The sequence below is a fragment of the Pagrus major genome, chromosome 7 (genome assembly GCF_040436345.1).
Source record: "Pagrus major chromosome 7, Pma_NU_1.0".
NCBI classification, from domain to species: Eukaryota; Metazoa; Chordata; class Actinopteri; order Spariformes; family Sparidae; genus Pagrus; species Pagrus major.
In genome coordinates this window covers 8,407,611-8,435,329 of record NC_133221.1, presented here as the reverse complement: position 1 = coordinate 8,435,329, position 27,719 = coordinate 8,407,611, and the positions used below count along the sequence as shown (strand labels likewise).

At 40.5% G+C, this 27,719-nt stretch overlaps 2 protein-coding genes across 3 annotated transcripts; one reads left to right on the top strand and one right to left on the bottom strand.

Moving 5' to 3' along the window:
• The first annotated feature begins 75 nt into the window (after positions 1–75).
• Positions 76–10,042, top strand: LOC141000035 (prickle-like protein 2). 2 transcript variants are annotated; one of them, XM_073470653.1, is made up of 9 exons: positions 76–222; positions 4,711–4,824; positions 4,987–5,124; positions 5,565–5,768; positions 7,074–7,260; positions 7,934–8,088; positions 8,195–8,996; positions 9,087–9,436; positions 9,506–10,042. In XM_073470653.1, the coding sequence occupies exons 1-9, from the start codon at positions 91–93 to the stop codon at positions 10,040–10,042; spliced, it is 2,619 nt and encodes an 872-aa protein (XP_073326754.1). In that variant the 5' UTR covers positions 76–90. The 2 variants fall into 2 exon arrangements, with proteins under 2 accessions (XP_073326754.1, XP_073326753.1); XM_073470652.1 differs by having other exon boundaries at positions 91–222; positions 9,087–10,042.
• A 3,579-nt stretch (positions 10,043–13,621) lies between these two features.
• On the bottom strand, positions 13,622–22,294 carry LOC141000131 (uncharacterized). The gene is made up of 7 exons (XM_073470762.1): positions 21,987–22,294; positions 19,898–19,978; positions 19,713–19,816; positions 19,367–19,572; positions 17,820–17,878; positions 15,053–15,214; positions 13,622–14,207 (listed from the first exon to the last, which is right to left on the bottom strand). The coding sequence occupies exons 1-7, from the start codon at positions 22,023–22,025 to the stop codon at positions 14,025–14,027; spliced, it is 834 nt and encodes a 277-aa protein (XP_073326863.1). The 5' UTR covers positions 22,026–22,294; the 3' UTR covers positions 13,622–14,024.
• Positions 22,295–27,719: the final 5,425 nt, after the last annotated feature.

The following is a 27,719-nucleotide window of genomic DNA, read 5'->3' as shown; positions in this document are numbered from 1 at the left end:
GCCTCCTTCCTCACTCTCCTGCATGTTTCCTCAACAGGAATACCTGTGTCCACTGAAGCAGTTCGTGTAGAGGAGCATGTTGTGACAGCCATGTCTCTGGAGATGGAAAAGACCATCACCAAGCTGATGTACGACTTCCAGAGGAACTCCACCTCTGATGATGACTCTGGATGTGCACTGGAGGAATACGTCTGGGTTCCCCCCGGCCTCAGTCCTGAGCAGGTACGCAAGCTCAAGAACCTTCCCTTTTAAGTCACAGATATTCAACCTGCACACCCCTTTCTCATGGCTCCTTAGTGTTTCATCGGCTAATGCTTAGCCAGACTGTATCAAATTGAACCGGATCGGTCAGAAGAATTTAATTATTCCGACGATAAAGCATCTGTGACTCTTTCCTAATAATCCTGAGATGGAAAATTCACTGATCTGAAAACAAGAAAATGGATCATTATTGTTTTTAAATCTCCTTCATGGGGTTTTAGTCTTGTGGAGTTGGAGGAGGGGAAAAGGGAAGGGCAGGGATGAGATAGAAATCACTGAGACTTAGCTGTCAGGCGCTTCATGGAAGAATAATTGTAAGGACATTTTTCAGCTGTCAGTGTTACAGCTGACACTGTAAAAACCACGTTTGCAGACAGACAGAATGACAGCCATAACCAAAATCACGAAAAGGAACCTTGGAGTCATTAGCTGATTTCACTGATGAACAGATGTGAAGCAAAGAGTGAAATAGGAAAATATTGTCTGGATTACTTTTTTATCAAAATATTATAATAAATAAATCAAGCCTTTATATATTTTGTTTGAAACCTGTTACCATTTGCCCTCATTTGACAAGTTAGGAGCTTCTATGCCCGCCCTGTGGCCTATAACAGCCAACGAGTGATTTCATTGACAGAAGACGTACTCCTTGTTCCATCCTCTTTCTCCTGAGCCACTTACATGCCAGCCCCTGGATGATTGATGCATCATGTCACCAATGAGATTTCAAATCTGTGAATATATCATTTAAATGGGTTTTAAAGCTCTAAGCTTGGAAATGATGCAAGTCTTTGTCATTTTCTGCAATTTTCTCTTTGTATAGGCAGTTTTTTTCCACCTAAGCACTTGTTCTGACTATTTTATATGCACATAGTTTGTGTAAATAAGGAAATAAAGAACTATAATGAGTTTAATGCTGCTGTTACTCTTAAACAGGAGTATTTTGCGGTCACAAAATGCCATATAGAGACTATAGGATGTGGACCCATTGTGTTTTCCAGCTAATTGGGGCAATTACAGGACATCTGCAGGCTTACTTTTGCATTAACAAATTCAGGCGAGAGAAATACATCAATTCAGTGTGTTCAAACTTCTATAGATCAATAATAGAAGCAAATACAGAGCTTCTGACTATTTGGGGAAAAAATTCAGACTGTAACCTTTCACATATAGAAATCATGTTGATGATTTTTTCTAAAATGAGAGAAATATGTCAGTTTTGAATTGTAAACGTATCATAATTTTACCGTTTAGTGAAGTCTTTGGTTATGCTTAGCCTCAATTTGTCCTGTATTTTTGTGTATCCCTAAATTTAAACCCAGAGGAATGGAAGTAATTTGCGTCAGTGAATGTTTGGATGAATCTAATTGAAAATGTGTGGCAATGTGTTTATGCGTGCAGGTTTCACAATTCCCTGTTTGGACTCATTTGCAGTTTAAATGCCTTTTAATTGCATGCATGGCCGAGCTTATGCAATCAACTGTGCTGCCGTTGTTTTCATCAGTTCTGACATAAGATAAACACAGTCCTGCTCAACTGTTTTGAGTATCAACAAACTGTCTTCATTTAATAAGGGCAGCACTCTGATGCAACAGGCCTCCTACAGTATTGTTAACAGATGACAGAGCTGGGTTGATAACAGTCATTTTCTCCAGTCAGCCATCTTGACAGGATCCTGAAAGAGGCTGCAGCCTCTCTCATCCAACAGGGGGTGCAGGCCATTTCAGCTGCTTGTTGCTTTTTTTAACACACTGATTATTTTAGGTTTCTCACCAAACAACGCCATTAATGTGACTCGCATTTCATGTAGTACAGTTCATTGAGCTATCAGAACTGAAAATGCTCAGTTTCGTCAACGTTTCTTTGTGAAAATAGGGTAAGTTGTGTCAGGACTTGCTTCTTAAAATGTTTAATTCCCCAAATTATTGACAAAATCTACGTAACTGTGGTTCCTCTGACAAAACTGTCTCCAACCATCAGATGATAACTGTATTCATAGGTAACGCTTTGCAATAACCATCATTAATAAATGGTAAATTTATAGTTAATTCAATTTTAGTTAACTGTTATTTCAATGTTAACAAACAATGAGTTATAATCCAGTTTTTGGGCACTGTTTATTGTAACGTTGCAACTGATGTTTATAATACTTAAAAAATAAATACTGTGTCGTTTAATGGCCATTACAAAGTTGCAACTGATTTAATTGTTTTCATGGAGTGAAATAAATATTAACTAATGTTTGATTAACTATTTATTCCCCATTTGTTAATGATTGTTTCTATACAGTGTCAACTATACTTAAAAAAAATATAATATAATAATATAAAAATAATCATTGCAACACAAAAGACATTTTTTCTCTTTATCCTGAGATACCAATACGTATCTTTTAAAAGTTATTTTAAGAGCTTGAGACAACAGTGTTAAGCATAAATTGAAACAGAGCTGAAATTATTAGCTGATGAAACGATTAGTCTGTCAACATTAAATTATGCGTCAAAATCTTTAAACTCAATTATTTGTCAAAGCATTATCTAAGCAAAAATAACAAAAATGTAACCACCTCATTTTGCGTTCATTTTCACTCGACCAGAAATCATTACTTGATTAATCGAGAAAATGCTCAGCATTAATCAATCATTAGTTGCAGCCACACATTAGTTTCCCATGTTTGAGCATGGAGCAATTAAAGAAAGTATCACAGTTGAAGTGTTTTTGCAGCCTGATGGGCAAGAAAGAAAAAATTAAGCATGAGAATAAATATTCAGTGATATACTTGTAGCTTTTAAGGTTACCTGTTGCCTCTCCTTCCAAGCTCTCCTCATCTGAAGGGGCAGATTCTGGAGAAAAGTTCCTCACCTTAGATTACCCCGACTTACAGAATTGGCACAAGGTTCAGTTTCACCCTTCACAATGTAGAATAAACAAGCAAGTTGGTTACGGAGAATCTGTGGGGCAGCACTCAAAGACGCACTGCCTTTCCATCCAACTCTTCACCCCACTGATTATGTAAATTGGATCACAACAACTTCAGCAAAATAGATCTTTACACTGCGCTGAACACTAGACCGCTTTATGTCAAAGGGGTGTTTTGCTGCAGAGACAAGTGACAAGATTGCTTTCCGTCCGTTAAGTGTTTACTTCTAAAATCAAGGTTTCCCCTATTTCACCTGCTAACGTGCAAACACAGAAGTACTGCGTCATGAATTCTAATTGCAATACCGGTATGAGTAACTGAGGCTTTCCTACAAGCACTGCGAATATTAGCTGTTGGAAAATTAAAGAACCTGATCCTGCTCAAGGTTGTGTCTGCAGCAGCAGTAGCAGCAGCACAGAGTTCATTGTGCCATACACGTTGAATCCCACACACAGATTTTCAAGGGCAGTGATGATAGAGGGCAAAAACAAAAACAGATTCTGTTGGCATGAAGACCATGATAAATGCATTTGAAGGTAATTTCAGGCTAATCGAGAGAGTTTGTCACGTCGAATTAATAAAAGACTTTTAATTCAGCAAAATGAACACATAATGACTCAGCTACCACTGTCAGCTCACACTTAAAGTAGTTGTAATCAAAATTTAAAAACCAAGGGAGTGTTAGTGTATACACCACTGGCAAAGGAGCTTTGGATCAGAACAGGCCAGGGCTAGCTGGTTAGCATGCTAAATTATGTAGACATCTCTGCAACACAGTACACAGACATCATAATGTCAAAACTGCTATATCTTCACATTCTGTTGATAATTTTAGTTGTTTAGTTTTTATGTTTTCAACTAAAATTCTTACAAATTGCCCCTTTAATAAACCTACCTTACACTTCAAGTCCACCATCAAATGGCAGACAGACAAAGATGGCAACTAACATAGTGGCAGCTAAGCATTTAGCAGCTAAGGAGACAGCTATTTATCTCAGGATTGGTGGAGACCAAAGCAGAGCTAAACAGGAGGGTTAATATTGAATAAACGTTCATCAAGTGGCAAGAAACACAACATGAAATGAATGCTAATGTTGCTTCGTAGCCTCTCTGCAGGATGTCTAAATAAGCGAAAAGGTTCACCATCCTTAAATGCTGATAACATTTCAGTGATGTTTACAGCTCTTTTCCCTAAAGTGGAAAAACATAAATATCAATAGATATTAAATAAAAAAGATAATCTCTGTAACCGGATGTTGTTCAGGCAAAAAAGTGTTTTTTTGCAGAAAAAACACTTAAATTCTCATCAAAATCTCAAAGTTTCCAAAAATACTAAACTGAATTTTACGGAAATTTGCATAGAAAGATGTACATGACATTAGTCAATTTTGATGTGATTTTCCAGCCATGAAAGCCATGATTGCCATTCTGGGTTGTAGAATATTCCATAATATAAGCATCAAACAGCTTGAAGCATATGTTACTCTAAGGCGGTATCTGAACTGTATGTTTGATGTTGTTTGTTTCAGGTGCATCAGTATTATAACTCCTTACCAGAAGAGAAGGTCCCCTATATAAACAGCCCTGGAGAGCAATATCGCATCAAACAACTGCTTCACCAGCTGCCACCACATGACAATGAGGTAACGCCAAATTTTCTCAAACACATGAACAGTTTCTTGCTGTTTTTATGGTCTGATGTTTTAATTAATTTGACATGTTAAGCACCTTGCTCTGTGAAATGTGCTATATTAGATGAATTTAACTCAACTCACTGTATCTTTGTTTTTATGACTTCCGTTCAGGTGCGTTACTGTAACGTGTTGGATGAGGAGGAGAAGCGAGAGCTCAAGCTGTTCAGCAACCAACGGAAGAAGGACAACCTGGGACGAGGCAGCGTCCGTCCTTTCCCTCTCAACGTAACCGGGGCCATTTGTGATAAGGTAAAACCAATAACGAGCCTTCCTTCCTTTCTCCCTTTTTTTCCCCCTCGATTTCACTCATTGTAGATATCAAGGGTTAATCCAACAAATGTAGAGGCTTTTTACTGTCTAAAGAAATTTCATTTTAAATTCTATGTGTATATTTCAACCCATGTTTTTTTTATCGTTTTCTTGGTTTTGCCTGCCTGGGCTTCTTTTTGATGTTTCATCAGATAGATGAAACAGATTAAAAAGCAGAAAACATTTCAATCTTGAAAAGATAATAGTTATTTCTATTATTTTCTCACTCGCCCTCTCCACATCTTATAGTTTGTATTAATCTTTTTTCTTCCTCTTCTTTCTCTTTCTTTTCCTTTCCATTTCCATCCCTCTCTTCTCCTCTCATCTCCTTTTCGTTTCCTCTCCTTCGCTCTCTTCCTTTTTACTCTCCTCTCCTACAGTGTGGTGGTCAAATAAACGGTGGGGACATTGTGGTTTTTGCTGCGAGGGCGGGTCACGGAAAATGCTGGCACCCTCATTGCTTTGTCTGTGGCATGTGCGAGGAGCTGTTGGTGGATCTCATCTACTTCTACCAGGATGGCAAGATCTACTGTGGCCGGCACCATGCCGAGAGGCTGAAACCCCGCTGCTGTGCCTGTGATGAGGTGCGCTTGTCTGGGCCTAGAGCCCTTTGGGTTGGAAATGGCTCAATGGTTCATAGCTCGGAGACTTGGATGTGGGTGAAACTGGTCTGGAGAGAAAAGATGTCTCAGTATTCTTGCCATGCCTCACAAAGTCTGCTTGTTTTCTAACAGTGATGTGTGGCAAGGAGGCCTGAGAGCAATAATAATAACCCACAGTGTGCTCAATAATTGAAGCGGAGTAACATTTGTTTTCCTTTAAGAAGATTAAAATGAAACAGTCCAGGCATCAATTTTATTCATCATAGGTGGATTTTTATTTGATACACAATGTTTGATTTTCTTGAACGCAAAAGTTCTTCTGTACGGCTGATTTGACTTTCACATGCTTAACTGATAAAATATTTATGCCGGCTGGTGATATTGAAGGATAGTGAGGTAGGGACTCTTTTTTTTATGATAACACTAACTTTAGGATAAATTTGAAAATTAGCAATGTCCACTCTGAAGGTCATAAAATATATTTCTGAAGGATGTCTAGATCATCAATGTTATTTGACTAATTGTAAACCCAATGTTTTTCTTTTCTTTAAATGACATAAGGCAGTGATTCCCAACCTCTTGGTGGATCAATACCCCGCCGAGATAAATCAGAGGGGTTGTAGGTGATTAACAGGATAAGAGTTAAGAGAAAAACAATTCTGTTCGACAAAATATACCTTTCTCTAATTGATTTCTCTAATTAAATGTTAATCAGTCAGTTTAGTGGAATTGCAAACAACTTACCGTCATATGCAACATGTAACGGGGGATGCCAGAAGACTTTGCTTTATTTTGAAGGGGTCATAGAGAGACAAGGTTAAGAACCACCGTCCATCAGTGGTGGAAAGAGTACTTAAAATCTGTACTCAAGTACGAGAACAGTTACCTTACTGAAATGGTACTCAGTTACAAAGAAAAAAACAACTGGTATTAAAATAATACTTAAGCAAAAGTACAAAGTATTCTTCTCAAACGTTACTCAGAGTACGTCAGGGATTTTATTGGCCTGTTCGTGATCGAATAGCTTTATTGGCTACAAAAATGCAGATGAAAGGTTTGGATATTAATTCACATTGCTAGATTACATGGTGTAAAGCATACTTCAATACAGGTAAAATTACAGACTTGAAAATTTAAATTAAATTAATTTTGTGGAGCTCTGAGGTGCCCCAAACATCATAGCTACCTAAAATGATAATTTTACATCAACTTGTGAACTTGATTCAACTCAATGGAATCTCTGTGTAGATTATCCCCACTGATTAATGTCATGTCTGGGTCATACAGATCATATTTGCTGATGAATGCACTGAAGCAGAAGGCAGGCACTGGCACATGAAGCACTTCTGCTGCTACGAGTGCGAGACCGCCCTTGGCGGCCAGCGCTACATCATGAAGGACGGACGGCCACACTGCTGCAACTGCTTCGAGTCCCTTTACGCAGAGTACTGCGACGCATGTGGAGAACACATAGGTACACTTTTCCTGTGGGCTTTTTTTTATTGCTGCTTTAAGTCCTCTGATATGTATGAACTGTTACCAAAACACATGGACATGTTTTTTCTTACACCGGCATCAAAGAAACGTCTAACAGCCATTTATTGTAAGTGTGGGTGTTATCATTGCTGTGAGCCTTGTGTGCCACAGCTGTGGAGAGGTGGATGGTTATTATAATGCCAAGCCCCAGTAACAGTGAAAGAGTGTGTTTCAGAGGATGCTCCCATGTTGTATCCATATGGGAGCTGTGAAAGATGATTACTTTCTCTAGCTGGGGAGCGGGGTTGGTGAAATGCCTTTGTGCTATCTAACAAATCGAGTGATCATGTATGGTCATAAAATCACGAATGTTTTCCTTCAGGAGAAAAAAAAAACTTCTGTTTTACAGTATTTCTTAATCCTCTTAGCACTAAGCGGTATATTTGACAAAAATGAGCTTAATCTCCTGGATAATGGGTAAAATCAGACTGTGGGCTGTGTTCATTAGCCGCACACACTTTGTAGAATAACATTTTCACAGTAGTGTTAGAAATCGCTGCCATCAGATTACCATTTTGAAGAAGTTGAATCTAGATCCCTTGTGTATTAACTAATAAACTTGTTTCTGGTATGTCACCATATAAAATGTACTTTTTCACATCTTACCAAAGGTATTGACCAGGGTCAGATGACGTATGATGGGCAGCACTGGCACGCAACTGAGGAATGTTTTTGCTGTGCCCGTTGCAAGCGCTCCCTGCTGGGCCGTCCCTTCCTGCCAAAGCAGGGGCAGATCTTCTGCTCACGGTCCTGCAGCGCTGGGCAGGTCGGTAACCAAAAATATGAATACAACATAATTGAATTTGTATATTGTTGAAAAAACATACATGACATACATTAACTCTAATAATTGTACCAAACTGTTCAATCAGGATCCAGATGAGTCTGACTCCTCCGACTCAGCCTTTCAAAGTGCCCGTTCCCGTGAATCTCGCCACAGCACCAAGATTGGGAAGAAGGAGCGCAGGAATGCTGAGCAGGAGCGGCGGAGTGCCGAGGCCCGCCAGGCAGCTCCTCCACCCATGCCTGACCGTCTGTCTGCTGAAGGTGAATCCCTCTCTGTTCAGATGGACCGCCTAAGCCTCTCATCAAGCCAGACCCCGAGCAGGACACCTAACCGCACGCCAAGCCGTACTCCGAGCCGGGCCCCAAGCCTTAACCAGGTGTGGATGAGCCGGGATGACCCCTACGTCCCTGGTGCCTATGAGGGCCCCCAGCTGGAGCCCTCCCCCACACCGGCACCTATACATATGCTGGGTCAGTGTAACCTCAGGCAGGGCTACAATCCCAACGCAAATGCTCATCCTCCAGCTCAGACTCCTGCCAACCCAGTGAAGAGACCTGATTCCTGGGGGAAGGAGCAAGGCAACGCCAAGAGGACCCCTATGGCTGCTCTGAGGGGCCACTCCTTCAATGAGAACTGGACCCACCACAGCCAGGATGAGTTCAGGCCCAACAAGCTGCGCACTCAGATGAGCTTCAATGAGATGTCCAGCCAGAACCAGGGCTTCTCTGACAAGAGGAGCATCAGCCTGCATGGATTCCAGAGAGACGGCAGACCCCCACTGACCAGGAGGAACCCCCTCAGTGCCATGAGCTTCAATGAGCCCCTCACCCCTCTGGAACAGACTCCTCGTGGATCCATTGACTCCCTCACTATGTCCAATGCTACAGGTACAGTGATGTAAATTATACAGTGTGGCACAGTAATGATTTAATGCCAAATGATATGAAAATGTGACATGTGATTTATGGTTTTAACAGGTAACTCTCTGGACGGGGTCAGTAAGCGCCAGGAGCATCTTTCTAGGTTCTCCATGCCTGACCTGAGTAAAGACTCAGGGGTGAATGTGTCTGAAAAGAGCAACATGGGCACCCTCAGCTCCTCAGTCCAGTTCCACAGCACAGAGTCACTGTCCTCCTCTCGCCCCTTCAACAATAATAACATGTATACTCCACCGAGAGTGGGCTACCCGCTGCAGTACTGGGATGGCCCGCAGCCACTGGGCTTCGACAGCAAAGGTCGTGTCGGCCTCATGGGCAGCAGTGGAAACCTGCGGATGGCTCCCATGAGCGACAGAATGCCCCGCCGACGCATCACCACCCAGGAATCGGTGTCACAGCCACAGCAGCCACAACCCCGACGCCGCAAGCACCACCGTGGAAACCACGGTAATGGGCAGCACCGCAGCGGCCGCCACCACAAACGCTCTCGCCGCTCTCGCTCTGATAATGCCCTGCACCTGGTGGCGGACCGGCCCGCTCAAATGGTAGAGCTGCCCTACCGTCGCGTCCAGGAGGATTACGATCGCTTCCCCGCCGGTAACGCTGCTCGGGAGTTGTTTGGCCTGGATGCAGCCGGGTATAGACAGCAGCCCCACCGGCCCTGCCCCCGCACCACCTCTGATCTCACCCTGCAGAATGCTGGCTGGCAACCTGTGGGGCTGGGTGGGCCATGCTGGGGCGACGGGTACATGGAGGCTGCTGACCCCTGGTGCTCCAGCTGCTCCTCTTCCTCCGAGTCAGAGGGAGATGATGGTTATTTCCTGGGTGAATCAATCCCTCGGCCTGTGCAGCTTTGCTACATAAACAACGAGGAGCTGCGCCATCGCTACAGCCCCTCTGGGATAGCTGGCCATCACGGACCTCTGCACGGACCGATTCATGGCCAGCTGCACACCCGCCAGAGGAGGAAGAGCAAAAACTGCATAATTTCCTAGATTTAGAGCAAAGAGATGGTGAGGGATGAGCAGGAGAGTGAGAGAGATGAGAGAGGGAGAGAGAGAGAGGTAAGGAGACGGTTAAAGCAGCAGAGAGGTGGAACAGAGGGAGTGGGAAGCTGAGAGTGAGACGGTTGACAGTGAGAGCGAATAGTGTGTTTGTGTGCATGAGATTATGTATGTGCGTGTGTGTGTTAGTGAGTGTGTGTTGGGGTTGAAGAGAGAAAAGGCCTATTTTTTGTGCTTGTGAGCTTACACAACTCTACACTGGGTAGTGTTTGTGTACACCTACACAGAATGATCTAATCATAAGAGGAAGCTCAGCTGGCTTACACAACAGAAATGTTTACAATGACAGAGATCAACTCCTCTAATGGTACCAGGAAGCGCTGAAGAATTTGACTACTAAATATACTGCGGTCGAGGTAAATAACACGATGTATGTGCGTGTCCGTGCGTGTCCATGTTTCCGGGAGAGGTCGAAGAAATTCCTCTACAGTTTGAAAAAAAGGGAACTGGTTCAAACTGCAGTGATCTGACTGTTCATGTCGCGGCTACAGCGATCCAAGGCCCTGGGCGGTAAAACTTATTCTATGTGGACAAACCCCCGAAAATCGTGTTGGGATAGTGAAAGTTACGTGCTAGATTCCAAGCTATGTCATTGTTTACCTCAGTGGAATCCAAATGCTGCTGGAATATAGTGTTGGCTCGCTAGCCCTGTTATCACCTTGTACAAATAGTCTGTTGAACTTTGTGCTCTACATAGCCGGCTCTCCATGCTTTACCAAGGACAGAGCGCCAGACAGCCCTCTGCTCCTTGACCATTCAGGCACAGTAACGTCAGGTATGGTCCCGTTTTATCTTCTGCAACATGCTTTGTTTTTTGAGAGTTTACCTATAGATAAGTAAGAGTAAGGATAATAATAATAATAATAATGATGATGATAATAATAATAATGGCAACAATAATAATAATAATAATGCAAATAATAATCATGATGATATTAAAGAACAATACCTGTTAAATGTATATATAGTAATAAACTTAATAAAATGATGGATGTAGTAATGTAAATGTTCTGTACATATGGTCTTAAATATTTATATATTTTGTAACTAAAGAATAATTATTTGTATAACATGATGTAGAGGTAGGGAGACTTGCATGTTAATTTATTGTTGTTGTCTCATACTGAAAATAAAGTGTACTTCAATGAACAACCAGCAAGTTGCATCTATAAGTTTTATGCCTTCTCTGGTTAATTACCTCTGATAGATCAGCTTGATGGATACATTAGCTGCGCCTCTGATTCATACTTCTAAGTAGAGGCGCGAAAAAGTGCCAGAATCCAGAAATATTATAATCGGATATCTCAAAGATTCTCTGGAGAATACAGAGTTTTGTTTATATCAGGTAAAATGTGCTGTACTTCATGAGGACATATACTAGATACATGTTATTTTTGTCATGTATGTGGTCCAAATATGACCTCTTTTCTACAGCATCTGGGATGACATGAACTCCAGATTCCAGTGGTCTAAAAGAGTTGGATATTCTCTGAACCGGAAATTATATTTGGATCATATCAGGCAATAATATCTCTGGATTTTGGGTTTTTTTGCGCAGTATGAAGTGACACAAAGAAAGTAAAGTCACCATTACTTTTTTTCACTGAGACATTTTGACTTGCCCTGGAAAGGAAAGCAAAGAGGAAACAAACTTGACTACAATGGCTCGGCTCTGTGAAGTGTGCCAGTGAGGCAGCACAAACAATACGATTCCAAAAAAAGTTGGGACGCTGTGTCAAACTTAAAATAGATAAATAATAACAGAATGCAATCATTTGCGACGAACTTTGTTTAACCGACAGTAACAGTTTTACAAAGTCTTCCCAAGTAATATCATTTCTACAGTCATGTATCACCTTCTACTAACTTTTAAAACAGTAAATATATTGTCTTTGCAGTGTTTTGACATTGAGTATATATAAAAAAGGATGAGCAGATTATCACATTCTGTTTTATTTATATGTAACACAGCGTCTCAACTAAATTTTGGAATGGTACATGCGTGTTTCCTGCCGTGACGTTTGCTGGAAAATGTGGCAAAAATGTCCCACAATTCAATGCAAAAGGAAAATGGAGGAGCTACTTGTACAAAGTACAGCTGAGGCTGATGGGAATGTCATTAGATTTTGCAGATGTAAGGATACATCTAAGGCAACCATCGTTATCTGTACCAAGTTTCACAGTGGTGGAATAACAGGCTAGTCTGGCTAAAAACATGTATTGTTTTCTGTTTGAGAACCAGAAATGTTGGTGTTTTCCAAAGTAACCATTTGATTGACATTAGTTGGTACACATTTGTATAATTTCCTGGTGAATGTTTAAATTTTATGTATACTTAAGGCAAAATGTATACTGTTACAAATAGTTTATAGCACATACTGTATACATATAGTTTATAGTATGGAATGGGGACATGGCAGTCATCTTCCTGCTAATGCTAACCAATGATCAAACTAGAGCCTAATGCTACTGGCATTAGGGTTAGGGTAAATAAATGTTACTGATATTTTATCCAATATTTGTGTCTTAAGATAAACACAAGTATTTTCATAGGAAAACCTAAGATTTGTCAATTTAAAGGGGTTTTCCAGTGACTGAGCATGTCAAGATGGGAGACTCAGATTGACCAATAATGGTCCAAATTGAGGCAGCAGAGGCAAAGAAAGTCGAGCCATTCGTCCCTGGCATTGGTCAAGCTCCAAAAAATACTACTACAAAACTACAATTTCCATAATGCAACTGGGTAGCATCTTTCATTTGACCCTTCATGCTTGGTTTACACTCCTCTTTCTCTCCACACCTCCAGCTTCCTGTAACAAATTTAAGTCTCCAGTTCCAAGCTGAAACAAGGGGAGCTGAGGTTATTTTTCTGATCAGGCTGTCCTCGTGATGAGTAAAATGAACTTCATGTGTAAAAATCAGTGCCCCTTTAAAGGTCCAACGTGTAGGATTTAGGGCAGAAATTGAATTAAAATTCTGTTTATCGCAATTATGTTTTCATTGGACGGAGCAGGTCCTCTTTCCAAAACGGACAAACCACACACCACCTCTAGAGGGCGATTTTTGCGTTTATTTCCATTTTCAGTGGACATTGTAGGGGAGGGTAAGGCGAGGGGTATTCAGTTGGTTGCAATCTCCAACTTCACCACTAAATGCCATTACATCCTACACACTGGACCTTTAGAAACTTTGACCATGATCTGTACAGAGCATGACTTTTTAGGGTTGAAAAAATAAACTTGTCAGTCTGGTGAATAACTTCAAACATATCTTTGCCATTTCTGTGCTGCTCTTGTTGTTTATCAGCTGACATTTGCACTGATATCAATATTTCTGTGATAAGCCGGTATCGGCAATGCTGTTGTATCAGAATATCCACTTTTTCCTCTTCTTGCAAGTGTTTCAACCCTAAACAACGTGTGGCTTAGTCACTTTATGTCCCATCATGTATATCCTGCTATGACTTGATTTTGTCTTTCCAATCCAGCCATGAATAAATCACTGAAAACATTTTAAAGAACATGATGTTTAATATGCAGCAAATTAAATTATAAGTGATTGTACAGTAAGCACATCAGTCAGATATCAAAATACATCTTCATAAGGACACTTTAAGCAATACAACCAGTGTATTTTTGTATCATTAACATAACATTATCAAAATCAAAAGCAGCATCAAATGTCTAAGATCCCTTTTTATGTTTCACCAGTGTTGCTCGTCATAAGGCCGAGCACAGGGGGAGACTTTGTTGAAGCAGCAGGCGAGAATGGACAAGCTTATTGCTTCTACTGCCGAACACACATAAAAAACAAACAGAAAAGGCATCGTTCAATCACCTGAAACAAAATTCTTCAACACGTCTTCCAGTGGGATCAATGCTAGGAAGAGAAGGCTTGATGAGCGTGTGTCTGATTAGTGAGACGACTCCCGTGAGTCATAGTCCTCGATAAATTTCTCCATGGCCTCCACACAGCGCTTGCCGATGTCTCTGAGGTTCTCCTGCAGCGAGGACTGGATGGAACCCTCCAGGGACTGATCCTTGGCTATCAGCATCTTTGCCACGAGGCCAAACATTTCACATTCCTGATAGTACACCTGTTTAGACACACAGATCCATTGTATTAGGGGAAATGCTCAAAGACTAAAGAGTGAGAGGAGGGAGGAAAATGGACAAAAACAAGGAGTGTTGGAGGGAAAGGAAGCGAGCCCGACAAACGAGTTGAGTGAGAAGTCTTGTCGTGCGTTTCCAATTACCGCTGAATGGATTAACAAATCGGCGGAAACGCTCACATGCAAACTGTTCACAAGCATCGTGTGTGCCTGTATGCAAGAGTTTTGTGGACATTTCTGCATCAGCTACCTGTTGCCAGACTGCTTTTTTTTTCTTTCTTGCAGTGCCTCTATAATCCTGCAACCATGGAGATATGAAAAGCAAGAGGCCATCTTTTTCATTCAGTGGGTGGAAGCACACACACACACATACACTCTCTCACACAAACACACAGCCGATGAGCAGAGCCTCATGTGATGTCTGTCACATTGAGGACGGTATTACAGCACGTGTCGGAGCCTCCTGTGATGCAGGTGAGCAGGGACAAACAACCTCACTTTGCGTTTTTTGCCCAATTATAAAACTAAAAAAAAGAACCCCATCAATCATGTCAAACGATGAGTAAGACTTTCTTTTCCAGGCTCGGTAAAGTGAAGACAATAATGACACCAGGATGCCTCGGGCTCAGCATTTCAAAATTAATGTTTAGTCTACAGAAAACAAATCTTTGTTCTTGTCTTGTGTCTCCCAGCGCTTTCCACGATCTTTCCTCTGTCACTCTCTCTCTCTCTCTAATCCCAGTTTCTCTTATCTCTCCTCTTCCTCAGTCTGTTTATAACTAATCCTGCTCCCAAGGTGTGAGTGTGTTTGTGTAATGACACTCCTTTACCTCGTCTATCTCCTTCCTCTTCTGCTGGATGGCTCTGTCTCGTGCCACCGTCTGGCTCGCAGTTGAAGGGAGCTCCCCGTCTCTGCTGCTTCGTTCTCTTTCTTTGCTTTTGCTCCCCCTGTGATCTCTCTCCCTGCTTTGATTCCTGTCGCTTTGAGCAACCTGCAAAAATAAAAAAACAGAAAGAAGTTGGCCTGTAGTAATCAGACAGTTGGCCAAAAACATGGTTGCACGCAGTGATGATGACTCAGCTGCTAATGACCAGGAGATGACTAAAGTGAAGTTCCACATGTCGACTTGTAACACTGAGTTATAGTTTCAGAATTTGTTCTGACTGCATATGAATTTAATAAAAAATAAATAAAGATAAAGACGGGGTGTGAGGTAACAAATGTAAATCTGGCACCACCTACTAATAAGTCACAGTTTACAAAAGCTTTATTAATGGTTTACAGCTCATGTAGCTCCACAGAACAACCACATTCATGCATTTTCATCTGGAGTCACATCAGAATCTGCTCTGATCCAGAACCCCTTACAGACGGGAGGAGAGCTCACAGATTACATTTTAACTTTTGGGATTAAAAAGCTGATTTATCTTCACTCCTGTTTATCAACCTGACTGCAGCAGAGATCTACAGGGATGTTTATGTACTGTAATGTTCACTGATGACTGGAGCTGCAGGGGAAATGTACCTAACTGCACGAATGACATTACGGAGAGGAGAGGAAAAAAGAAGAGAGAGAACCGGAGTCGGTGAGTGCTGAATTCAGTGAGAGTTGACCTGAATTTAAAAACACATCCTAGGCGAGTGATGTTGCTCCTTAGCATATGGCTAATGTACAGTAAAGAAATTTGGCTGTTTGGGGTGAATAAACACTCACACAAATAATCCTAAAAACACAGATGATCCCATGGTCAAACTCGGTTCGCTGGTTAAAGTTTTATGTCCTGTTAAGTCTCATTCACTGCTTTCCCTATTCTGGGAGCGACCAGGGCGACATCAGGTGACCACATTTTTATGTAGAATTCTTACATATTATATCTTTAAAGTTGCTATAATCAGTATTTATAATTAACAATGGATCAAATGTGTACATGTAATGCAAACAGGACCGCACGTGAAGCACTCACATAAGATTATCACCGGCAGTTCCCTGCAGCTCTACACAGCATTTTAGCAATTTTGAGCCCACTGTTGTGCTTTGACAGCCCATGATTTTGCTGTTTTGTTGTGTTTGTTGTGTCATTTCCAGATGCAACATCAGATTTTAGCAAAAAAATAAAAATAAAAATCACTGTACAGACACAGTTAGCGACTAGCTGGTGAAAATACTGGAGCACTGAGCAACTGAAGAGCCAGATATTTCCCTCAGAGCTGGTGGAGACCGAAACCAGAGCCAAAAAGACACTGAGTACCCGGTTTGCATCGTTCTTAAGAAAATTATTGATAACATCAAATACTGATGCCGCTATATGACCTACATAAGCAACCGAGACCATCAACAAAACGACAATTTTAACAAAATTTAATGAAATTTAAACTATTTTCTATGGTGGTTTTCTGAGGATGAATTGAGGGGTTTTGGAGCCTGAAGACAGAAGCTGCTCTGTAGTCTGGTGGTTCAGTACAGCACTAAAACAAAGTTTACTTGTTTTGCTTTTGTCCACAGGGGCCGCCAGAAACAACAAAGATTCCAAGTTTCTAGTAGCAGCTTTAAAAGGCGATGTGTTTTCAGCTTGTTTCCACTGCCCCCCTCAAAATAACAGTTTATAATTATTTAATGAAGGTTATGAAGGACAGCTGAAGGGATGTCTCACAGCCTGGCAACCCAAAAGTTGCTCCTAATTTCTACTTAACTTAAAAAAACATCAATAGAGAATCTTATTAGGAAAGAAAATGGCGTTTCCTGATTACATTTTTATATCTGATAAATCTAACACACACACACACACACACACATTAAAGGCTTAACAGTAATTTTCTTTCGAATAAATCACACTGATGAATTTAACAATATTATGCAAGCACAGCCATGACATAAAGACTATCAGAAACATTAATGACCAACATGCTAAGAGGATTTAATTGCTGCCTCACGTTAGTGCCACTAATCACTCAGATTGTACCTTTAGGCGTCATCATGAAGTCGTTATCACCGGCTCCAGTCACGTTTATTAACACAACACTGATTAGAACATTTAAAAACTGGAAAAAAAAGCAAGTCATTCTTGGATTCCTCCTCCTCTCCTCACTTTAACTTCACTGCAGCAGTGACCGGCGGTGATTCATCATGTGCTGCTCTGCTCCTTGTTGTGTTTAGGTCAGCCAAGAAATTCATGCGATCATTTGATTTCAGCTTTTTTTTCCCTGCAGCACCTGGGCTGTTTGAATTATAACTGAGTCGGTCTCTGCTACGAGGAGACGTCTAATGAACAGAAAAAACCCAGCATATCCAGCGTTTTCATGAACAAATAAATAAACAATTCAGCAGATGACTTGATAAAAAATAGCAATTAGTTGCGGTCCTTATTACAGACACAAGTGGCACTTTCTCCCAAATCATTTTCATCTTGAATTGTTTGTATTTGCTAATTAGGATAAAATTGTCAAAAGCTCTTACAATGATTCAGATTGTGCTGCCCTACATTAAACACACACGTTATTTTGGAAGTAACTTGGGTTATAATAAGCCTCCATTTCATGACAAAATAGAAAAACCAGAAGGGGGTGAAGAGCAGCAGGTTTTCTGCTTGTGAACTTACAATGAACTGCATGTCCTTGTCTCTGCTGGAGCTGGACCTTGGTAAGAAAGCTCGAGTAGCTGGAAAACAGACAAAGCACAGGGTCAACACAACAACAAGCGATTAATTATACATGTCAGGGGGCCTTCATTCTCTATTCACTGAGTCTATAGGTGCATATGTACGTCATCGCTGATATTTAAAGCTATTCTTTCTCTTCATCCTCTTATATGATGCATGAAAAGTGTTTGTTTTTTTGAATGCATCACAGCCCAAAATCAATAAATCTTTGAACAGGATCTGCGAGGAATTTGGTAAATCTTCCTTGTTATGTTGTACCGCAGTATTCTACGTGTAGCATTAGTTTTGTTATGGCTCATTATGTACTGCTGGCTAGTCTCTCGCTCTCTGTTCCTCTGCCTCTCTCTATCTCCCGCACGCTCATATACACACACAAATCAGCGATGAGTCACCATCATCGCACCATCACTCAGGCACACAAAAAACCTGTTCCACACTCACACATACACAAACACACACCTCCACAGTGCTGCAGTGTGCGCACACATACAGTGCCTGAGTGCGAGAGAAGATAAAAACATACAGTACCAGCAGATCAGTCGTTAAAAAAAAAAAACAACACAGCATACCACTTTACACCAGGAAAAGATCAACAAAAACACAGATTTCGGTTGGTGTTAAAAACAAGGGAACACAATCGTAACAAATTTTACTTCCCACTGACTAATGGTGACGTAATTCTCAAGTATTAAAAATAAATCTACCTGTGACTAAACTGCACAGTTTACAGGAGACATATCATATCATTCCTTGATAAGAGCTTTGACATAATCCGTGTTCTGAGCCCTGGAAGAGCTTCTTGGTGGCCTGGCATTATGTAACGCTGATTTGTTGCTACCAGAGTGTGACTACCTATCAACCACCAGATACCACGATGAGCAAATGCCCTCCAAATATTTGTAATTCAAATTGCTCATGAAAATGTGCATGTGTGTGAGTGTGTGTGCCTCTGCTTGCTTATACTGCCACCCAATGGTCGTTTCATAAAGTGCACCAAGATACTTTGAAGCTCTTATGTGCACTATTTAAAAACACAGTGTGTGGTATTGGTATTGTGTTGCAGTTTTGCTACATTGAATATGCATAAAAACCGGAACTATGCACACAATTCTGAAAACTTAAAGCTCATGTGTCACAAACAAAACTCCAGACTGCCAAACTCTGAGCATAAATCGCATCATTTAACACACTTTGCTCACCTGGAAAACACAAAATGCCACATTTGCCAATTGGAGGAGGAGGAGGAGGAGGAGGAGGCCAAAGAAGAGGAAGGGGAGCCAATATCTTTTAATAAAATTAATAAAAACTTTGGTTTGAACTACATCAGTTCTTATAAACCTGTCTAACTTCTTGTGATGTCTGGCACACTGTCTGTGCTCCTCCCTGTGTGTATCTGTCTGTCGTTCTGATTGTGTTTGTGGTGAGAGGTGAATAAGCCCGATAAAAAAATCTGTCTGACAGATGTCTGGCTGCAGACTTGAACTTACTGCCACTTGGTTTTGGAGGTGAACTCCCATCAGTGCTCTTGCTCTGCTCGTAGCGCTCCTTCTCCTTCTCTCGTTCCCTCTCCTTCAGCGCGATGTGGTGAGGTTTTGGATGAAAATGTTCCCTCCGGTTGAAAGAACCCCGCGGGTGGAAGTGGTGGTACCTCTGGTAGCTGAAGCTAGGTTTGTAGAATGGGTGGTGGTCATCCCTTGGAGAATGGCATCATGTGAGAAGAGGAAAAAAAAATAATTACCTTCCACCTCATCATCAATATTTTGCAGGTAAAAAAAAAATTGTAGCTATGACATCGTGAGGAAAACAAAATCGACGCGTGCTCCGTTCTCTTACCGAGGTTTGTAGAAACGCCCTCCTAACTTCGGTTTGTAAGAACCGGACATCCACGCCCTCGGTCTGGACGGACTTCGCACTCTTCTGATCGGCCTCTTCTCATCCTGAATCAACATGAATGTTCCAATTTATCACATTATGGCACTTCACAGACAGCAGAACAGCCTTAAAAACCAAGGACGTACCTGAGCGGGAGACGCAGATTTGTCAGCGGGCCTCTTGTCGAGTGACTCATCGCCGTGTTCCTTGTGCCGCAACATGACGCCCTGAAGAGAGGAAACAGCATGTTAATCAGTTACTGTGGTGTGATGGTACAGGAAGTATGTGATATTATTAGAGCTGAGAAATATTATGATGATCAATTAATCATTTTAGTCATTTTGCAACGTCTTAAATGTGAGGATTTGCTACTTTTCTTCGTCTTATGCGATGATAAACTGAATGTCTTCTGGTTTTGGATCACTATTAATCACTATTATCTGACATTTTATAGACTGAATGATTAATAAATTCATCAAAAAACTTGACGGATTGATCGATATTGAAAAAGTTGCAGCCCTAGATATAATACAAATAAGGCTGAAACATTTCGTTGGGAAATTATACGTTGGAGCCTTAAATAGGGTGTTACACTACGGAGTCTAAACACAGGAAATCCAATTTACATGTGCTCGTTGTAAACTCTGAGTATCAGGAGAGTTAAAACCACACACATGCACGATAACAACATAGAGGAGAGTCATATGTGTTTCCAAAAATAGCCTCACGCTCGCTCACACTTTTAATATGCAGTGTCTCGTGAGAGAAGTTGCAGTAAAATAAAATGTATTATTATGACTCAGTGAACACGTGTTGGTGCTGAGATGTTTTACGTGTCAGGGGAACCCTTGTGTGCTTAAAATTAGACTTTTCAATTTCCTGTGGACGTGACGCTTTGGGTTTGGCGTCCAGGTGTGTATTCCATCTTTGCTTTTTATATGATTGCCGATAAAATTAGTTAATTTAAAAATGTGCTTCTTTGGCTCCGGTGCAGCATGTCATCTGAAAAGTGACTCAAGTTATCAAGTATCTCTCCAGTGGAAGAATAAATAGCAGAAAATGGAAATTGTACCTCAAAATTGCACTTTAGCACAGTATTTGAGTAAATGTACTTAGTTACATTCCATCACTGTTTTTTTTATATGATTGCCGCATGTAATCTTAAAAGTAACTAGTAACTTAAGTTATCAAATAAATGTAATGGAGTAAGTACAATATTTGCCGGAAATATGTAGTGGAGTGGAAGTGTAAGGTAGCAGAAAATGGAAATATTCAGCTAAAGTAGATGTACCTCAAAATCGTACTTAAGTATAGTACTTGAGTAAATGTACATTTCATCACTGCGTAGAGAGTGGCATGAAAGTGACAGTGCCTCAGATGTGTTACTCGAGTACAGTGGCATTCTTAAGTTAAATGTACTTGATTACATTCCACCTTTACATATTTATGAGGATGTGTCCTGTTGTACTTAAGTACAGTACTAGAGTAAAAGTTCTTAGTTACATCCCATCACTGTTTTTTATATGATTGCTGATAAAACAAATTAATTCAAAAATGTACTTAATAGGCTCTGATGCAGCATGTAATCATAAAAGTAACTAGTAACTACAGTAATAAAATAAATGTAAAGGAGTAACTACAATATGTGACTCAAAAATGTAAGAGTGGAAGTATAAAGTAGCAGAAAATGGAAATATTTAGCTAAAGTACATGTACCACGAAATAGTACTTAAGTAGAGTACTTGAGTAGATGTACTTTATTGCATTCCATCATGTTTTTTTAATATGACTGCCGTATGTAATCATAAAAGTAAATAGTAACTAAAGTTATACAATAAATGTAATGGAATAAGTACAATATTAGCCTAAAAAATGTAGTGGAGTGGAAGTATAAAGTAGCAGAAAATGGAAATTGTACTTTCAAGTACAGTACTTGAGTAAATGGTCGTCACTGCGTGGAGAGTGGCATGAAAGTGAAAGTGCCTCAGAGGTCTTACTCGAGTACAGTGGCATTCTTAAGTTACATGTACTCGATTACATCCCAGCCTTGCATATTCATGAGGAGGTGTCCTGTGATCTCTTGTGATGAAGGTGGAGCAGATCTAGAGACGTTTATAAACTACATTTATGACCTGAATCATCTGGTGTGAGGGGACAGGCAGGTCACGTGACTGTCAGTCTGTGCCCTCCATGAAACTCCTGTCAGCACTGCGGCAGCTCGCAAAAGTCTCTTACCTTGTTCTGATGTGCGTCCTGCGGTGCTGCATGGTCCATGTCTGTCTGTCTGTCTGTCCTCAGCCTGTCCGAGCTCTGTCAATCACTCGCGGACTTTATGTCTCGAGTCCAACAGTCCAGGAAGCGCGCGCCTATGACCTATTAAACTAGCGTCCTCGGTACATCTGGAGAGAGAAACCTTCACATTTCCGTCTCCCCTCTCAGTCTACACAGCCTGGCCGACTTCAAAAAGCTTTGATGAGTCGTGCTGTCGACGGACAACCTGTGTTTTCTCCAGTGTCCGCAGGAAAACAACCAAAGTTTTACTTCCCTTTTCGACGGCGTCCAATCAGAAGAGGGCTCGCTCATAAAGGCTTATCAAAACGAAACAGAACGAGGCTTTTCACTGAAAGACGCGCAGGCGCAGTGCGACACGTGTACTGTCACCTGCCCTCACCTTTGTTTCACCAGAGAGTCACACCTGGGATCAGTGGTCAAATGTAACTGAGTACGTTTACTCAAGTACTGAACTAAGTCACAAATTCAGTGAGCTTGACTCTTGACTCAGTACTTACTCAAGTACTGTACTTAAGTACTATTTTGAGGTACTTTACATGAGTATTTCTAATTTTTGATACTTTACACTTCCAAATATTGTAGTTACTCCATTACATTTATTTGATAACTTTAGTTACTAGTTACTTTTCTGATAACATGCTGCATTGGAGCCAACAGTGAAGGAATGTAACTGAGTACATTTACTCAAGTACTGTACTTAAGTACTATTTTGAGGTACTTTACTTGAGTATTTCTAATTTTGCCACTTTACACTTCTTCTTTTTGAGGCAAATATTGTAGTTACTCCATTACATTTTTTGATAACTTTAGTTACTAGTTACTTTTCTGATTACATTCTGCATTGGAGCCAAAGTAGCACATATTTAAATTAATTTATTTTATCAGCAATCATATAAAAAAAAACAGTGATGGAATGTAACTGAGTACATTTACTCAAGTACCATGCTTAAGTATTATTTTGAGGTACTTGTACTTTACTTGAGTATTGCCATTTTTTGCTTTGTACTCCACTTTATTTGTGAGGTAAATTGTAATTATTTACTCCATTACATGTATTTGATAACTTTAGTTACTAGTTACTTTTCTGATTACATGCTGCATTGGAGCCAAAGTAGCACATTTTTAAATTAATTTTTTTATCAGCAATTATATAAAAAAACAGCCGTGGAACGTAACTGAGTACATTTACTCAAGTACTGTACTTAAGTATTTTTTTGAGGTACTTTACTTGAGTATTTCTATTCTTTGCCACTTTACACTTCAACTCCACTACATTTTTGAGGCACATATTGTACCTACTCCATTACATTTATTTGATAACTTTAGTTACTAGTTACTTTTCAGATTACATGCTGCATCGGAGCCAAAGTAGCACACATTTGAATTGATTCATTTTATCGTCAACACAAGTTTGCATAATGAAAGGTTAAGTTAAGTTGAAGACATTTTGTTCTCGGGAAGACAATTGAATAGAAAAGGTGAGGCTATCGGATACTGACATACCTCCCAGAGCCTTAGTGTTCTTCACTCCACCCACTGTCTCCACCCATTACACCTCCTCCCTCGTAGAGAGGAAAGACTGGGAGGGAGAGTAAAACCAGACAACTTCAAGATGACTTGTAGCTGTGCAGTCCTTCACTCTGTCTTCAGCCTGTGGCACATTTAAACCATTCAGCTGAGGCCTGTTTGGAAAGGTAATCCTGAAACTGTCTGTCGTGTCCTTTTGCTGTTGGTGTTTGGGGTTGACAACTTGTTGGAACAGGTTTTCTTTCTTGTCGGGTTGGTTACTAATAGTCCTGTGTGAATGTTGGGTTGTTACTACAAACTTCTGCTATAATGAGGCCATGGGAAGAGAGGCGTAGTTTGATTGTAACCTATGATTTCCTTGGTTTGGTTCAGTAAATCCTCTAGGGTGTACATGTGTAATGTAACTTTTCTCTCATCTGCATAATTGTGTGTGGTTCTTTCCCTGGTGTCACATACCTCTTTTTAGGAAGAAAAAAAAAAAACCCTTTTAACAACTAGGGGGAGGGGGACAAAAGACGTGGACATAATGTGAGAGGTAGACTTCTCAGTTCTCGTCTCACCTCTCCACTTGTTGACTTGTTGATTTAAACTGATGGAAGTTCACTCTTTAAGACAGCTTTTGGTATCTTTTTCACAGCAGCAGCACTGAAATCTTTCTGGGATCGTTCAACACGCTGAGTCCCAGATAAATTTCCACTCTAAATAAGAGATTGACTGCAAGAAAAGCCATGAGGTAAGGACGCATTTCCTTGTAGCATCCTGAAAATATGCTTAAAGGATTAGGCTGACAGAAGTCTTTATTTTTGCTCAGGTGAACAAATCTCACAAAGAGACCAAAACCAACAATGTGTCAGTTTGTCACTCAGTATTTTCCAACTTCCCTGCCCTGTCTGTGGCACTCGAAACGTACAATCGTACATTCAGTAGCCAGTTCATGAGGTACACCTTGCAGTCCTGCAACTAACCCTACCTTCATAATGTTCAGGTTTTGTTGAAACTGTTTTAGAGAGGTGTTGAGTTAACGCTGTTGTTATTTTGAAGGATTCATATTATGACCAAGTCTTTACTGCAGTGGCCAGCGTTTGATGCGAACAATCTCCAAAAGCCAAAAAAATAATCCTTAAAAATGTGACCATGAGCATAATAAAGGATCTATAATAACCTTAACGATCCATTGTTTTCACTCAACATCCAGTAGCTGCAAAAAGCATAAACTTTTAGTAAGTGTATGATTAACTGCTAATAAATGCATAATGAAGTCTCTTAATAAAGCAACCAAAAAGCTTAGTAAAGGTTTAACAACGCATGAAGTTAGTGAACACAATAAATATGTTTGTAGTGCCATTGCAAACATTCAAACTAAAAAGGCTTCTATAAACTGTGAAGTGCTTATAAATGTCTGGATCAAAACAGAAAAAAATGAATATTCCAGCACAAACTAGGATAAGATTGATTTTTTCTTAACAATTACATTAAAAACGACAATTCAACATGTTTATTGTCAAGTACACTTAGCCAAGATAGTCTAAATAGTCAATAAAATGTATTTAAGTGGGGGAAAACATAACAATAATAATAATGATAATAATAATGATGATGATAATAATAAGAAGAAGAAGAAGAAGAAAAGGAAAACAGTATATAGAATAAATAAATAGAATAAAATGCAGGGATGAGGTGCATATATCTTTATATATATCTGTATGTATATACATGAGACAATACAACACAGGCCACAAGGATGTAGTTGTTGTTTGTGCAAAGACAATAAGTGTAAACATAATATAAAGAGTAATAAAACTGTATAACGTCAGAATGTATGAAGCAAAAGGTATAAAAACAGCAATAAAAGCAATCTGAGGCGTACCGATAGAAGGTGCAGCCGCGGTGGTGGCAGTGAGGTGCATGATGTGCCATTATTTGTCAGATATTGCACCAATGGTTGGATTATGTGTGTGCGTGTGATGTGCACTCGTGTGTGTGTGTGTGTGTGTGTTTGTGTGACAAGGAGGAGGAGCGACAACAAGGAACAAACTACATATTTCTCAGGTTGCTTCAATAGCTCCAGCGAGGTCACATTCCCCAATACAAGTACACTTCAAAAAGGCAACAGCCACCATTTTATTTCCTTTATACGTAAGATAATCCATCTACAATACTGGAGGACGACTAGATACAGAACTCATACAATTCTGCAGTATATCACAAATATATAACAGAGCACAAAGTACATGAATTGCCTCATGAGATCCATGTCAAACTTTTAGAAAAAAGTAGAAAAACATTTATATTAGAGGAGGATAAAACGTTTTACAGTACAAAATTCTGAATTTATACAACGCCAGTAGATATCATAAATATCAGTACATGCTACACAAGTGGAGGTACATTCCAGCCAGTGCAACACTACGGCTCACTGGTATGTTGTTATATCAAGCTATGGCCACTTATAAGGATCCATAAATAGTCTGCTGACAACAAGAAAACTACAGAAAACCACCAGACGTATCCATATTGCCTGAGTGCATTAGTGACTTTAAAATGTTTCAGTGTTTAAAACAATCATGTCTCACAGGGTGCAAACGTTCTCAAGAACGCAAATTCACGAGGAGTTTCGTTCTCGCTGCCAGGAGCTCGCAGCAGATAACAGCAGAGGCTTCAAACACGAGTTTGAGGTATGTTTTTCACTTCAATTTTCTGATTTGTGAAGCAAGAGGTGTTTGTCATGTCATGTCATGTGTGCTAATGTCTTTTGCTCTCTCAAAAGGAGCTAAATGAAGTTGGCAAAGACCTCCCCACCAGGACGGGGGACTCGGAGGCCAACAGAGAGAAGAACAGATACCCCTTCATCCTGCCGTGTGAGTGCACAGTTCATCATACTTGAAGAGATTACAGCAACTATGTGAGGCAACGTATGAGACTCTGATGTGTCTGCTTTCCATTTTCTGACCACGTCCTGTTGCAGATGACCACTGTCGGGTGAGGCTGTCAGTTCAAAACTCCCATCCACACACCGACTACATCAACGCAAATTTTGTGCCTGTAAGAGCTCAATTTAATGTTGTCTGTTGTTTTGTGTATCTTCCTGCTGTACCACCTGTCTGTCTCTCCACCTGCCTGGGTCTGTTAATGACAGTGTGTCTGTGATCAGGGTGGAGGATCAGAGAGAGACTTCATCTGCACCCAGGCTCCGATGCATAACACCATGGCTGACTTCTGGAGGATGGTGTGGGAGCAAAACGTCAGGATAATCGTCATGGTGACAGCTCTGAGACACAAGGACATAGTGAGAAAGACACATTCGCTTTGCGTGTATGTGTGTGTGCCTGTGTTGGTGTGAGTGTGTGTGAATGGAAATAGGGAGGAACAGCTAGCCTGCTAGACTGTCCTCCCTGTAGAAACAGCTTAAACTTAGTTTTTAAATGGTTATGAAACAGTCTCAATTTAACGTTGATGCCTTCTTTATGACCTACATAAGCAAACGAGACCATCAGCAGGAAGACTGTAATACTATTTTTATACAGTTATTCTTAAAGGTGCTATTTGTAGAAAAAAGTTGGTTTTTGAGTCTCATTCCCAAACACATTGGGATTGCAGTCAACCCATCCTACATCCCAAAGTAGACTACGAAACTGACAGATTTAGTAGGCAGCGGTGCTCCAGCCGCTTTTGTCCACGGGGTTGCCAGAATCAACAAAATAAAAAGTCTCTGTAGCTGCTTTAAGTCTTTTGAGCAGGCGCCCAAAATCAAGACAAGTCCTCTAGTGGCTGTAATGATTCTGATACGCAATAATAAACTATAGCCTGTATTGTTGTTTGTTTTTATTTACCTCGCTCTATCTAAAGGTAACAAAAACCCTTATAAACAACTCTACGGTTAATAATTAATAAGTTCCATCTCGTTTGTTTAAAACGCACACATGACCTTCTCATCTAACTCTCAACAAGAAAGTAATAACATGATGTGAGCAACTTCCAAGTCCTTCAACATTTGAGCTTGTCCTTTATTCTGTGTGTGAAGGTGCTGTGTGATAAGTATTGGCCTCTGGATCCAGGATCAGTTTATCATGGACTGATCCAAGTGACAACAGTGACCCGTAAACAAGGCCCAGATTATTTTGTCTCCACCATTAACCTCAGAAAGGTGAG

Bases quoted from the DNA above. Each gene is read 5' to 3' on its own strand.
- LOC141000131 (XM_073470762.1), bottom strand. From the start codon at position 22,025: ATGGACCATGCAGCACCGCAGGACGCACATCAGAACAAG. The intron at 19,979-21,986 runs GTAAGAGACTTT...TCCTCTCTTCAG, and splicing joins AGGACGCACATCAGAACAAG to GGCGTCATGTTGCGGCACAA. The intron at 17,879-19,366 runs GTAAGTTCAAGT...TCTGTTTTCCAG, and splicing joins ACCTCCAAAACCAAGTGGCA to CTACTCGAGCTTTCTTACCA.
- LOC141000035 (XM_073470652.1), top strand. From the start codon at position 91: ATGTCTCTGGAGATGGAAAAGACCATCACCAAGCTGATGTACGACTTC. The intron at 4,825-4,986 runs GTAACGCCAAAT...ACTTCCGTTCAG, and splicing joins TGCCACCACATGACAATGAG to GTGCGTTACTGTAACGTGTT. The intron at 8,089-8,194 runs GTCGGTAACCAA...CTGTTCAATCAG, and splicing joins GGTCCTGCAGCGCTGGGCAG to GATCCAGATGAGTCTGACTC.